Below are 12,206 nucleotides of genomic sequence, written 5' to 3' on the forward strand. Positions count from 1 at the left end.
TTGTAACATGTTGAATATTAAGTCCTAAGTGGTCATAATTAAATTTCAGAAATATTCCGAAACTTAAACTTGCAATATACCAGCTTGTGTTAAAGACATTTGGTTATATATAAAATACATTCAAATTAAATTACCACTTGGGATGTGAATGTGTGCTGGAACACTACACTACTCTAGTGAGTGTGGAATCAACCAATCAGCTCCATTCCGGACCGGAAACTGTGTTGTTTACATTTTCTAAGATGGCGGCGGGGATGTATTTGGAGCATTATTTGGACAGTAAGCTGTTTTTTTCACCGTTTAACACATTCAAAAAATTCATCCCACTTATCTGATTTCATACTTTGTATTTCGCTGAGCAATGAAGCCTCGAAACAACCCGTATGGGGAACGGAAACATGTAACCGTTTCCCCAACGGTCAGCGGGTTTGGGCTCTGACTATTTCCTGGAATAGCGAATCTCCCAGTAGCAGATAAATGATGCTATATGAGATTACATTGTGTTCTTTTGACTGACCTAATTTAGATTAATTAAATAAGTAAAAGACAGTTGTATTTGTGTATCTTGTTGTTATTTGCATAAATTGTGAATGCTGATTTTAAGCGCTAATATGTTAGCCCAGTGCATCACGTGATTAAGCTAGCTTCTACACGTCAACGTTTCCTTTTCAGAACCGCTATTAATCCGTAATCAATGTACTGTTTTGTATATTTTAAATGTGTTTTAATTGTGGTTTGTTTAACCCCAAGCATCACGTGATTAAGCCAGCCGTTCTGCATTAACGTTTCCTTTTCAGAACCGCTTTTAATCTCTTATAATGTTGAGTTTCATATATTTTAAGTGTGTTGTTTTGATTATATTTTTATGTATTTTTTACACTGTGAAGTGTCTTTGAGTTTCTTGAAAGTGCTCTATAATTAAAAATGCATTATTGTTATCTGGCTGAAGGCGGGATTATACTGACTGTTGTCTCCCTTCACAACAACAGGCATAGAAAACTTGCCCTTTGAGCTGCAGAGAAACTTCAATTTGATGAGAGATCTAGATCAACGCACAGAGGGTGAGAGAAATTGACTGTATTATCTGTGGATCCTAACCCTGCAATTGTGTGAAAAAGCTTGTTCTCTGTACCTATAAAAGCCCACTTTTATATCTCGTCTTCAAACAACCCCATATTTGCATCTATGCAAGGGATCCCTAAAATCTATGAGGGATCACAAGATGAAAACGAAGTTAAGAAAGTAGAGAATCAACTACTTCTTCTACTAATGTTTGCCTTTTTGTGGGAAATACTCAATATTTGGACCCTAAGGGAGTCATAGGCCAAACATTGTTGAAGCCATTGACCCACAGTAGAATACTAGTATTGTGGTTATGAATATATTTATAAAGAGCTATGCACAGTTGTTTTCAATTTAATTACCCTGAGCATATGTATTCCCATATTTATGTTAATGGTAATTGTATGTAGTGCCACTGCAACACAGCAAATGTGCTGTATCGTGCTATATTCTATTGATGTTTGTCAATTCAGTGTAATAGTTTGTGAATTATATTTTTTAATATTCTGGGAGTTCCTGTATGAGTTGTTTATGCATGCTAAACAAGTAGATGTCTAAAATTAAGTTGTGCAATTATTTCTGTATATTCGAGAAGTAGGTTAATTTCCTTTTATGTATTTGTTTGAGTAACATTGACCAAACAGTTAAGAGTTGTATACGAAGTTTAACTTAACTCAGCTCTACTTGTCTCTCTCTCTCAGATCTAAAGGGACAGATAGACTCTCTGGCTAAAGAATACACAGCCAACGCCCGGACGCTGTCCTCTGAACAGAAGCTGTCCATACTGAGGCAGATTCAGCAGTCTTACAGTAAATGCAAAGAGTTTGGAGATGATAAGGTGCAACTGGCCATGCAGACCTATGAAATGGTTAGTAGCTTTAATGTTCTTATATACATCTTTAGGTAATATAAGTGGGAAAACAATGTCGTCCAACCGTGCCATAATCATAATGAATCTGTTGTATTTTCTGCAGGTCGACAAACACATCAGACGTCTGGACACAGACCTGGCTCGGTTTGAAGCTGACTTGAAGGAAAAGCAGATAGAGAGCACGGACTATGATTCCACCTCGAGCAAGGGCAAGAAAAGTGTGTTTCCATTTCATTTGCTTAATATCTACTTGCCTTGCACAGCGCACTGTCAGGGAGTCCAAATCCAAGCTTTATGATATCATTCAAGTTTCAAAGGCTTCAGTGTAGAAATGGCAATGAAAATCTTATGACCCGAGCTCCTTCAACGATGCAATATATAATAAAGTGCTTGTGTGATTCCAGTTGAAACCAGACTGAAGGAAAAGAAGACGGCTAAGACCAGATCTAAAGTGAAGAGCTCGGATGAAGATGGCAGCCCCAAGAGTGCACAGAAGAAAGTCAAACTCCTTCAGCCGTACGTTGTGTGGCTTCATTCCTGCTGTCTTGACTTCTCAGATTCAAAGTAACACATTTTTAGTTTGTTAAATTATCATTCTCACTTTCAATTATTATCTCTCAATCATTAGAGGAGAATTCAACAGCCCTGCCACTAACTTTGGGAACGTGCACCCTTCTGATGTGCTGGACATGCCGGTGGACCCCAACGAGCCCACCTACTGTCTGTGTCATCAGGTCTCCTACGGCGAGATGATCGGCTGCGACAACACTGATGTGAGTTTGGTTTCTCAGCCCCGTCAGACTCAGTCCAGGGCCATGAAGAACCCTTTGGATGTTCATTTACCAACTGATTATATATATTTCGCCATTATTCAGGGTTAATACTTGGAAGAATGTTGTTTGAGAATATTAAATTAGGCGGGAAAAAGGCTACAGAAAGTCTTTTTTTGGTGTATAATTGGTCCTCTGATAGTGGAGGCTTTTGCTAGTGACATTAAGAACTGAAAATGTACAAAAGAGGAACAATGATAAGAAACTGGGTTAAATTAAAGAGGACAGAAAAGTGAAGTAAACATTGTTGCATAGAGAGGCGAAGTCCCGCCCATCTACTTCCGCCCCATGGGACCTTATTTCGGAAAAAGTATGTATTGAAGTCAATGGAGAGAGAAAACGTATCTTTCCATCCCGTTTGAATTGTGCCACGAATTACACATATGATGTTTCTCAATTTAAAAGATAATTTGTCGTAAAACTGTTGAAACATAAGACTATGAAAAATACACAACTAGAAAGACTACAAATCCCAGAATCCCGGTCCCGCATGCTGGCTCTCACGGAACCGACTCACTCCCCTTGTGTGTATGTACAGCTCTCAACATGCCCAGACTTAGAGTGAGTTTCACATCTTTAAATACTTTTCGCCTCATTCTGAAAGAAAGAAGTGAAATGTGCCAACGTGACGGCCGTCTTGGTGTGTGGTGCGAGATGGGAGATGTAGTTCATTGAGCGGTTTCACACCAAAAAAAAGTGTTACTTCACAGTTTTACGACACATTTTTTTTTTTTGACTTGCAAAGTTATCTTTTAAATTGACAAACATCATATGTGTAATTCGTGGCACAATTCAAACGGGATCGAAAGATAATCTTTCTCTACCCATTGACTTCAATACATACTTTTTCCGAAATAAGGTCCCATGGAGCTCCCCCGGAAAGGGAGGGACTTCGCCACTCTATAGACTATTTTAAACTTTCATAATATAAATATCCATAGGCAAAATAATGAACATTAAAGTTAGAATCTCTGAATACATTTGTGCTAAATTTCCTTTTTGGGCCAATTCCCGTATAAAAACAATCCATGCCTCGTTGTCTCTGGACTAAGTGCACCATTTGCATGAAAACTTAACAGCACATTTTCTTTTTGTCTTCTCTCTAGTGCTCCATTGAGTGGTTCCATTTTGCATGCGTGGGCCTGACAACCAAACCCAGAGGCAAATGGTAAGAAACTCTGTCGACTGTCCCCAGTTCCAATGTGAACAATGGGAGTGTGAATTGGTAATCAATTATTCAAGTCACCTACATGTGTTTTTATCTCTCCTCTGTGCAGGTATTGTCCACGATGCTCTCAAGACAGAAAGAGAAAATAAGAACTGGAACAAAAAGTGGACACTGATCATGGAAGATGAGAAGAATATTTCTTCATTAGTTACTACAGTAGAGTTTTTGTTTCTCATATTCCTTAACGTTTGGTGCTTTTTCTTTCCGTTTGCGTAATTTGCCTTGGTCTGATGCAGTGCGTGTGAAGAAGCCAAGTGGTTACAAGTGTATTTAAATATTGATTTTTTTTTTTTAAACGGTTAACCATATTTTTTGCTTTTTTTGTTACCTTTGGTGCTCTTATTTTATTCCTTTTTTTACATTTTGTTTGACTTGATTGAATTATAAACACTACGACTGCCCCTAATGGTTTAACATTTACAAGTTGTCAAAAACACTTTATATTATAGTCACATGTATGATTACAAAATGTAAGTATTATCTCTGAAAACAGTTAGACCATGGATACTTTATTTTGCTTTGTTGTATAGTTAGTTCTTTGTGCTTAGCATTGGAACACTAGTTTTATGTTTTAAGTAAAACAAGAGGGCAAAAGAACATGAAGATGAACGCTGCACCCTGAGAGTATTGGTAATCAGTGGGTAGTGACTTCAACTATTTCATTTTAACATTTGACTGAGTGCTGTATAGAAAGTAAGACATTTTGTGAAAAAACTATTGTCATTTCTGTAGCTGAAACATTGGTACAGTGGAGAGGGGGTGATTGTTGTCAATCATTTGAATACAGCTACTACCTCAAAAAACGTGCCTTTGTGGTCCTTTGTGTCCTGTGTGTGTTTTCAACAGATACTCGGTCCTACAAGCCCTGCATTTTAAATGTGGTCTTCTGTGTTTTCATATTTGTCTTATCTCCACCAAACTTTTAGAATAATATGAATAAAGCCAAGTCGATTATTCATGTGTAAAGAATTTGCCTAACAAAACTACAGTACTAGTAGGACAGGAGCCAATGACTTAAATTATGAATTGAACGATATATATAAAATACATAATATCAATATTTGTAATTCATTGTTTCTTTGCTAATTGTAAATACCAAGCACAAGTAAGTACACAATAAACCTAACTTTTGAATTGCACAAAATACATGAAATGGAAATGAGGAAATAAAGGATACAACTGATAAGAGACACATTCAAATAATACAGACATAATTTGTGATCTCATGAGAAGAGAAAACCGCAATTGAAGTGACTTTAACTACATTTCCGCAATATTCTATCCTCCTGTTTTTCGCAAGAGAGTTAAGAATTCAATTAAATACAAATACTTTAAAAAAAAACAAAACGTGAGTCTTTAAACCTCTGTTTCCCGTTAAAATAAAACAATGTGTGACTGCTGCAGTGTTCACATCTGTCCAGTAGGTGGCAGTGCTGGGTAAACCCCTCCCTCCGTTAACGTGTGACGTCAGCGCGTCATTGCTTTGGCGCAAAGTCTAGGAAGGTTTGAAAAGCTACAGATTCAAACAGCCAGGGGCCGCGGACAGAGCAGCTATACCTTCAGCCTCCAGAGGGTCTTCATCGTGGATAAAAGGGCAACAGCCGCTAGAGGTGAGCGTTATATTTCTAAAATAGTTCAACAGCGTTGTTGGCTAAGTGTAGCTTCTGTGTTTCTCGTTAAATAACAGCCATAACAACATAAGTACAGCCGCCTAATGAAGCAAAACAGTTAGCAGCTAAAGTTAGCTACCCTGCTAACTTTGCTAGCACTAGCTGTGTGGGGCTAGCTTAATTCACAACAACACACCAGTGCGGATTAGAAAACATGTATTTAATTTTCATAAATACATCATACGACTAGTATAATTTGAAGATTAGTGTTGAGTTGTGTGCTCGTTAACTTACCAGTTAGCATTACGTACTGACTAAAACACATTTCTTAGTGATCGAAGCTACTGTTACTTTGTATCAAACCTGTAGGAACGTAACAGTTAACATATCGTGACGAGGAAAGGATTCAGTTTAAGCGGAGATGGAAGAACTACTCGGATCCTATGCTAAAGTCTTTCAGTCACTTCAAGTAAAGACACGGCAATAGTAATCTACACAGTATTTCCAGTATCTAAATATTTCTTGAGTTTGAAGAAGTACAGGGGCCTGGGAATCACCGAGCACATGGATTACTGCTAAGAACTAAAACTGGATGTTAATAATCAAATAACGCAACTATGTAAGCTAGTTTAGTAAACTGTTTTTGTCTGCTTGAAGCAGGGATGTCGTGGGACTTTTTTGTGCCCGTGTGTGTGGGGGACCTGGTGAAGTCTGGAGGCATCAACCAGTACGTCGTTCAGGATGTGGTGTCCCCTAAACATCTTCCATCCCATCTTCATAGTAAGTCCTGGATATGTTCTCGCTGAGACATTTTTATTTGGGCTGACTTAAGGTGAACGTGACTAAGGTTTTTGTCTCTACCACACAGAATTTATGGCAGCCCTGAGAAGCCAAGGACCTTTGTGTATATTGGAACACTTTGACACCGGATACAGCTTACTGCAGTAAGTCCTTTTGAATAGTTATAGCCTGCTGTAGTAATTGTTTTTAAGAGCCGAATGCCTACAAATCTACTGTCTTTCTTTTGAAAGGCACTGCAACTCAGTGGAGCTGGGTGTAAAAGAAGACGCTCTGGACATACTATTACAAGGTAAGACCTTTTTCCTCTGTATACTTCCATATTGTACAATACACAGAAACATACAGTCAACACAAACAATGTCTTGATTTCTTTCAGTGGTTAGTGGCCTTGCAACGTCCTTGCCAGCACTTCTCCTCTCCACCTCTGTCACAGCTGCAGAGCGCAAAGAGAAACTCAACGCAGTGAAAATGAGCGTCTACCTGCTCTGCAAACTCTCCGAGAACTTTGAGAGCGAGGCCTATCGACAGTGCATTATCACGGCACCTGGAAAGGTATGGTTATCAGACACAGCCTAACATGTTTTAAATGACAGTGAATCGTTGCTCTGTTTAACCGTTTGAATCGCCCGCATGATGATATCATGGCAAGTTTGATGACGCAGTCAAACCAAGAGATTGTGGTTTCTAGCCTGCTGATCGATGGGTAGTCTTGGTGTTGTGATGGAGTTTTATCACACTGCTGTAAGGCCCCACCCACAGTTAACCTGACACCTTCTACTACATCTGCCCCCCCCAAGAGCAATGGGACCGGGCAGGTAGGAGATGTCAAACAATGTGTGGATGTGTGTTTATGTCTTTGTGTGAATGTATCAGCAGGCATGAGACCACACTCGGTTTGAAATATGAATTACAGTCTTTGGTAAACTGAGGGCAGGTGTTGTAGGCTAACTGTTTGTGTGTAGGACTATTTGATTTTAGTGTCTAGGAAGTGAAACTTGTTTTTTCTGTCTTCCACAGGGCGGTAAAAAGGGCAAAGGTGGGGGTGAAGGGCTGCAGCAGTGGGAGTCTGAGAGAGAGAAAGTGCTGCAGGCTCTCGTGCAGCTCCTCCAGCTCGATATCCGCTCCCTCTGGAACCTCTCCCTGGTGGACGAAGAGTTCATCAGGTACTTTTCAGATGGGGGTCTCTGGGCAAAAGCACAATATCAGACTTGCTCCACTTGAATCAGTTGGTTGGTGTCATTTCCAAATTGGTCATGCGGCTCTTTGCCCATCACTGCTAACATTTGAGCCCATATTCTTGTTTATTGGAGGAAAATTATCTTTGTCTTATTATTATTATTATTATTATTATGGCATCAAACTTATTAAGGGTAGGTGATATTGGAACTGTTTCTTCATAAATGTTTCCATGGGAACATTTCTTCACTTTTCAGCTGGAATTATATTCAGTTAATACTAGAACTTATAATTACCTAGCAAAATACAACAAAACAGTGGAAAACTATTACAAACAAGCTCTGGATAGCACTGCAATCTTATTATGATTAGTTATGTTATTCTTATGTGTAGATTTTCTTCTGTTTTTAGGTTGTTCAGATGTTATCAGACAACAGCATGAATTAACATCTGCTTCTTTGTTCTTTGGTTTTAGCTGTGTGACGTGCTGCTGCTACAAACTCCTTGAGAACCCAACCATCAGCCACGTCAAGAGCAAACCCACCAGAGATTGTATAATCCACCTGCTGGGGGTGCTAATCAAGAAGTACAACCACATCCTGGGTTAGTCTCTGTCATATTCTGAACCTGTCCTCAAGATTAAAAACAGAGGGCACATATCAACGGGAAAAAACACCGTACAAACCCTCACTGTTTCAGCATACGGTATACATTTACATGTTTACTCTTTAATGCTTTCAGGTGCAAGTGTGAAGGTGATCCAGTTGCTGCAGCACTTTGAGCAGTTGTCCAGCGTGTTTGCTCAGGCAGTGTCTGTGTGGAGCACCGAATATGGAGTCAGGGGGATCATAGGAGAAATTATTAGGTCGGTACTCATTTTTTTTTAATGTTTCCAACAACTATTTTTTAACGCAAATGTGATTCTGTGGCTGCAAAGTAGCGTGTTCCCCCGTTCCATTCCTTCAGGGAGATCGGTCAGAGGTCCAGTGACGAGCTTGCCAGAGATTCCGCCGGGGTCAAAGCTTTTGCTTCCTTCATTGCTGAACTCGGCATCCTTGTTCCTGAATTAATGATGCCCAACATCAGTTTGCTCATCACACACTTGGAGGGAGAGGTACTGCATACTTTAGAATGTTCATCCTGCTATCAGTTAATTGTTGGTTGTTATTAATTAGTGCTACTAAGTAAAAACATATTAAACAGGCATGAGACAAAATATATTGACATGTTGCCCAGTGATGAGACCAAGGCGAATACGAGCTGACTGAATGAGAGCTGGGTTCCTCTTTGCCTCGACCGGCAGGTAATCTTGGCAGTGCAGAGAAACGTTCCTGCTCTGCTGTAAGGGCCTGCCTACAGTGACCCAGCTCAACCCCAATGATTCCTCTAAAGTCAGAGGAGTAATCACAGGGAGGATGCTGACAGTGGGAGTGGTTGTTTGTGTGTGTGTGGTGTGTGTGGTGTGTGTAGGAGGCAAGGAGGTCACCCAGCTCTCTCAGACCTTCAGTCAGCAGTGAGTTGCATCTTTGGTAATCTGAGGGCAGAGTTTAGGACACAAAAGCTTATTCTTGCTCGGGGTCAACTGTCAGGTCATTAAATCATGTTCTTCTATCGTAGGGCTGCTCAATTAATCGCAACTACGATTATGGCTTGCAATGATTGCGAAAACAACGTCATCGAAATAAAACAATCATTTTTTAATTATTATTATGACTATTTTTTTTTTTTTTTTAATTGGTTTTTCAGTTGAATTATACTTAAAGTTCAGGGTAATCAACTTTTAAAAACATACTCTTCACATTTTTTTTTCTCCAATAAATTGACGTTTTCAAAGTAAATGGATAATCGTTTTTAATAATCGTGATATCAATTATTGACCCAAATGATCGAGATTGTGATTTTTGCAATAATCGAGCAGCCCTAACCTATCGTCTCCTTCACACTTGTGTTGCAGAGCCACACAATGCGCGTTGCCGTGTGTGAGGTTCTGGGAGAGATCCTGGTTCGGGTCCTGTGTGGCGACGGGCTCGACGACGCTGGTAAAGCTGACCGCGACCGCTTCTTCGACACAATGCAGGAACATCTTCATGACACACATTCCCACGTCAGGGCGCGAGTGTTGCAGGTCTACACGCGCATCGTCAACAGCAAAGTAAGTTCTCATCCACTTGTAATCAGAATCATAACACTGTTTCCCACAGAATTTGATTCTATTTGTGGGGGCGCTGCGGCCCGCCACAAATAAATCAAAGTATGGGAAACACTGCATAATAACTCTATTCGTCCCACAGAGGGAATATCTACATTGTTTGCAGCTAAAATACAGATAGAGATAAAAAAAAGAAACCACTTTAAGTTAAAAAGGCATGCTCAGTATGTTACAGGTTGCCACTAGAGCAGTGTGTGTGTGTGTGTGTGTTAAAGTCTACCCGTGGTAATACACTGCCTGTGTTTAGGCGCTGCCCCTGTTCAAGTACAGTGAGGTGATGGAGCTCGCTGTGGGGCGTTTGATGGACAAATCCATAAATGTGGTGAAGAGCGCCATCCAGCTGTTGGCCGCCTTCATCGCACACAACCCCTACAGCTGCAAGGTAACTAAAAGCAACTGAATTAAACCTAGACCTGTTTCTAGATTTCTCTTTCATGTAGGTTCTCATTTCTTTAGCTGAGCAGTGCCGATCTGAAGAAACCGCTCGAGAAGGAGGCAACTAAACTCAGAGAGCTGAGAGAGAAGCTGGAGGGGAAAGCACCAGGTGAGGATGAACCCGGTTTTAAAATGCGTTTATTTCCCCAAATGCTCGCTGACATGTTGCCCGGTGATGAGTCCAAGGCGAATACGAGCTGCCTGAATGAGAGCTGGGTTCCTCTTTGCCTCGACCGGCAGGTAATCTTGGCAGTGCAGAGAAACGTTCCTGCTCTGCTGTAAGGGCCTGCCTACAGTGACCCAGCTCAACCTCAATGATTCCTCTAAAGTCAGAGGAGTAATCACAGGGAGGATGCTGACAGTGTGTGTGTGTGTGTGTGTGTGTGTGTGTGTGGAGGAGGCAAGGAGGTCACCCAGCTCTCTCAGACCTTCAGTTAGCAGTGAGTTGCTTTTTGGAAAATCTGAGTGCAAACTTCACCAACTCGGCAAACCAGCTCTAATGTTGCGGTCTCATACAAACGGAAAATTGAACATGTTTCTTTCATCTATATCCATTAGCTAGAAAATGGCATTGACTTTGTTTATTTTTGTAGAGTGTAATATTTCTTTCTGTACGTCGTCCCGGTGTCTCTAACCATCGTTTGAATGTTCCTCCCCCTCGCTGCAGTGGCAGTTATTAAAGCTTCTGAGCTGTGGGCCGCCATGGAGCCCGAGCTGCTCGTCACTGTCAGGACCGAGCTGGAGCCCACGAGCGAGGAGGATGAGGAGGAGGAGGAGGAGGAGGAGGAGGATGATGAGAAGGTGGAAGAGGATGACAGAGCAACTGCAGTCCAAGTTGCTCAGTACCTCCGTGTCAACAAATACAGGTGATGCTAAAAACCAACGCTGCCTTGATAAAAGTTGACTAAAATGGCGCTACCTGCAGGATTCCTCCCCCTGTCCTTAAGCTATTTATTCAGGGTTCTTACGGTCATTAAAAACCTGGGAAATTCAAAATGCTAATTCCAGGCCCTAGGAAAGTTATGGAAAACAATATTTTCCCCAAAGTCATGGAAATGTAACTAAAGTTGCATCAAATATCATTTATATTTTAGCTAATCGCCGAAATAGTAATACTATAATAATAATAAATACTGTATCGTAATGAAACGTAAAATGGTATTTAGCTGACGAGGTGTTTTGCTGGTGAGAGATTTGAGTTGCTTTAGCGTGTAGAAGCTAGTAAGCCTACTGGATCTGTTTTAGATAGGACCAACATGTTTCAGACCTTATTTTCCTGTTCCATGTTCAAATAAACTCTTTTCAGTGGTGCCGCTGAGAAAGAGTCATTTTTTTTTGGTCATTGGTGAAGAAGTGTATGAACCCTGTTTATTGTAAATGTCTTGTCTTCCCTTTCTGCAGAAACGCTGTGCGTCTCTGTATAAAAGCCCACAGCTCCTTCCCTGAATCTGAGATGTTTGCCTCTCTGTCCACGCTCACCACTGAGACACTAATGGACACGCTGGCTCTAATATTCAAAGGTAACGCTGCACTCCGCTAATGCACTTCTACCCAGTTATCAAAGTGCTCTCTCTTAATACTAGCCAGATTGAAAACATTTAAGATGAATTTCTTTGCCTTTTTTCTTAATTGAACAAAATTCATTTTACATTATCTTTCGCTCTTGTCTTTTTAAAATGTAGCTTTTTATATGTCTTTCAATGGAGAATACAGTTAACCAGTTAAGCCCCATCTTGCAAGAAACAGCGTCTGAGGGCTTCTTAACATTGAACAAACTATGAATGTGTCGTACCCACTTAACGGGAAGAAACTCAGCTATCAGACAATATTAACCATTTTTAGCTATAAACGAAACAGAAGGGTAATAACAAAGGCTCTGAATTAGCCCTGAGCGAAAAAATGCGAACGCACTTAGCACAGAACTCACGGTAGAGATACCTTATTACTTATCGGATCTGTACAAACAAGATATCAGCCAGCAAGC

General features: G+C 40.5%; 2 protein-coding genes across 3 annotated transcripts in view; both read left to right on the top strand.

Moving 5' to 3' along the window:
• The first annotated feature begins 136 nt into the window (after nucleotides 1-136).
• On the top strand, nucleotides 137-4,862 carry ing4 (inhibitor of growth family, member 4). 2 transcript variants are annotated; one of them, XM_079692326.1, is made up of 8 exons: nucleotides 137-279; nucleotides 990-1,061; nucleotides 1,764-1,930; nucleotides 2,037-2,151; nucleotides 2,338-2,449; nucleotides 2,562-2,706; nucleotides 3,870-3,931; nucleotides 4,041-4,862. In XM_079692326.1, the coding sequence occupies exons 1-8, from the start codon at nucleotides 243-245 to the stop codon at nucleotides 4,078-4,080; spliced, it is 750 nt and encodes a 249-aa protein (XP_079548452.1). In that variant the 5' UTR covers nucleotides 137-242; the 3' UTR covers nucleotides 4,081-4,862. The 2 variants fall into 2 exon arrangements, with proteins under 2 accessions (XP_079548452.1, XP_079548453.1); XM_079692327.1 differs by lacking the exon at nucleotides 137-279 and adding an exon at nucleotides 291-418.
• Nucleotides 4,863-5,485: 623 nt separating this feature from the next.
• ncapd2 (non-SMC condensin I complex, subunit D2) overlaps nucleotides 5,486-12,206 on the top strand; it is a 43,610-nt gene continuing 36,889 nt past the window's right edge. Inside the window, exons 1-14 of the mRNA XM_079693111.1 lie at nucleotides 5,486-5,601; nucleotides 6,262-6,381; nucleotides 6,470-6,545; nucleotides 6,633-6,691; nucleotides 6,779-6,954; nucleotides 7,420-7,565; nucleotides 8,054-8,181; nucleotides 8,320-8,443; nucleotides 8,545-8,692; nucleotides 9,533-9,730; nucleotides 10,035-10,169; nucleotides 10,244-10,331; nucleotides 10,890-11,088; nucleotides 11,624-11,742. Coding sequence (XP_079549237.1) covers nucleotides 6,264-6,381; nucleotides 6,470-6,545; nucleotides 6,633-6,691; nucleotides 6,779-6,954; nucleotides 7,420-7,565; nucleotides 8,054-8,181; nucleotides 8,320-8,443; nucleotides 8,545-8,692; nucleotides 9,533-9,730; nucleotides 10,035-10,169; nucleotides 10,244-10,331; nucleotides 10,890-11,088; nucleotides 11,624-11,742 — 1,714 coding nt within the window. The 5' untranslated portion in view covers nucleotides 5,486-5,601; nucleotides 6,262-6,263. The remainder of the gene's footprint in view (nucleotides 5,602-6,261; nucleotides 6,382-6,469; nucleotides 6,546-6,632; nucleotides 6,692-6,778; nucleotides 6,955-7,419; nucleotides 7,566-8,053; nucleotides 8,182-8,319; nucleotides 8,444-8,544; nucleotides 8,693-9,532; nucleotides 9,731-10,034; nucleotides 10,170-10,243; nucleotides 10,332-10,889; nucleotides 11,089-11,623; nucleotides 11,743-12,206) is intronic.

The sequence above is a fragment of the Notothenia rossii genome, assembly GCF_949606895.1.
Source record: "Notothenia rossii genome assembly, chromosome: 7".
Lineage (NCBI taxonomy): Eukaryota > Metazoa > Chordata > Actinopteri > Perciformes > Nototheniidae > Notothenia > Notothenia rossii.

What these genes read in the sequence shown, in the direction of transcription:
- ing4 (XM_079692326.1), top strand. Translation starts at nt 243, where the DNA reads ATGGCGGCGGGGATGTATTTGGAGCATTATTTGGACA. An exon ending in TCTAGATCAACGCACAGAGG is followed by an intron (nt 1,062 to 1,763) that starts GTGAGAGAAATT and finishes TCTCTCTCTCAG; the next exon opens with ATCTAAAGGGACAGATAGAC. An exon ending in AAAGTCAAACTCCTTCAGCC is followed by an intron (nt 2,450 to 2,561) that starts GTACGTTGTGTG and finishes CTCAATCATTAG; the next exon opens with AGGAGAATTCAACAGCCCTG.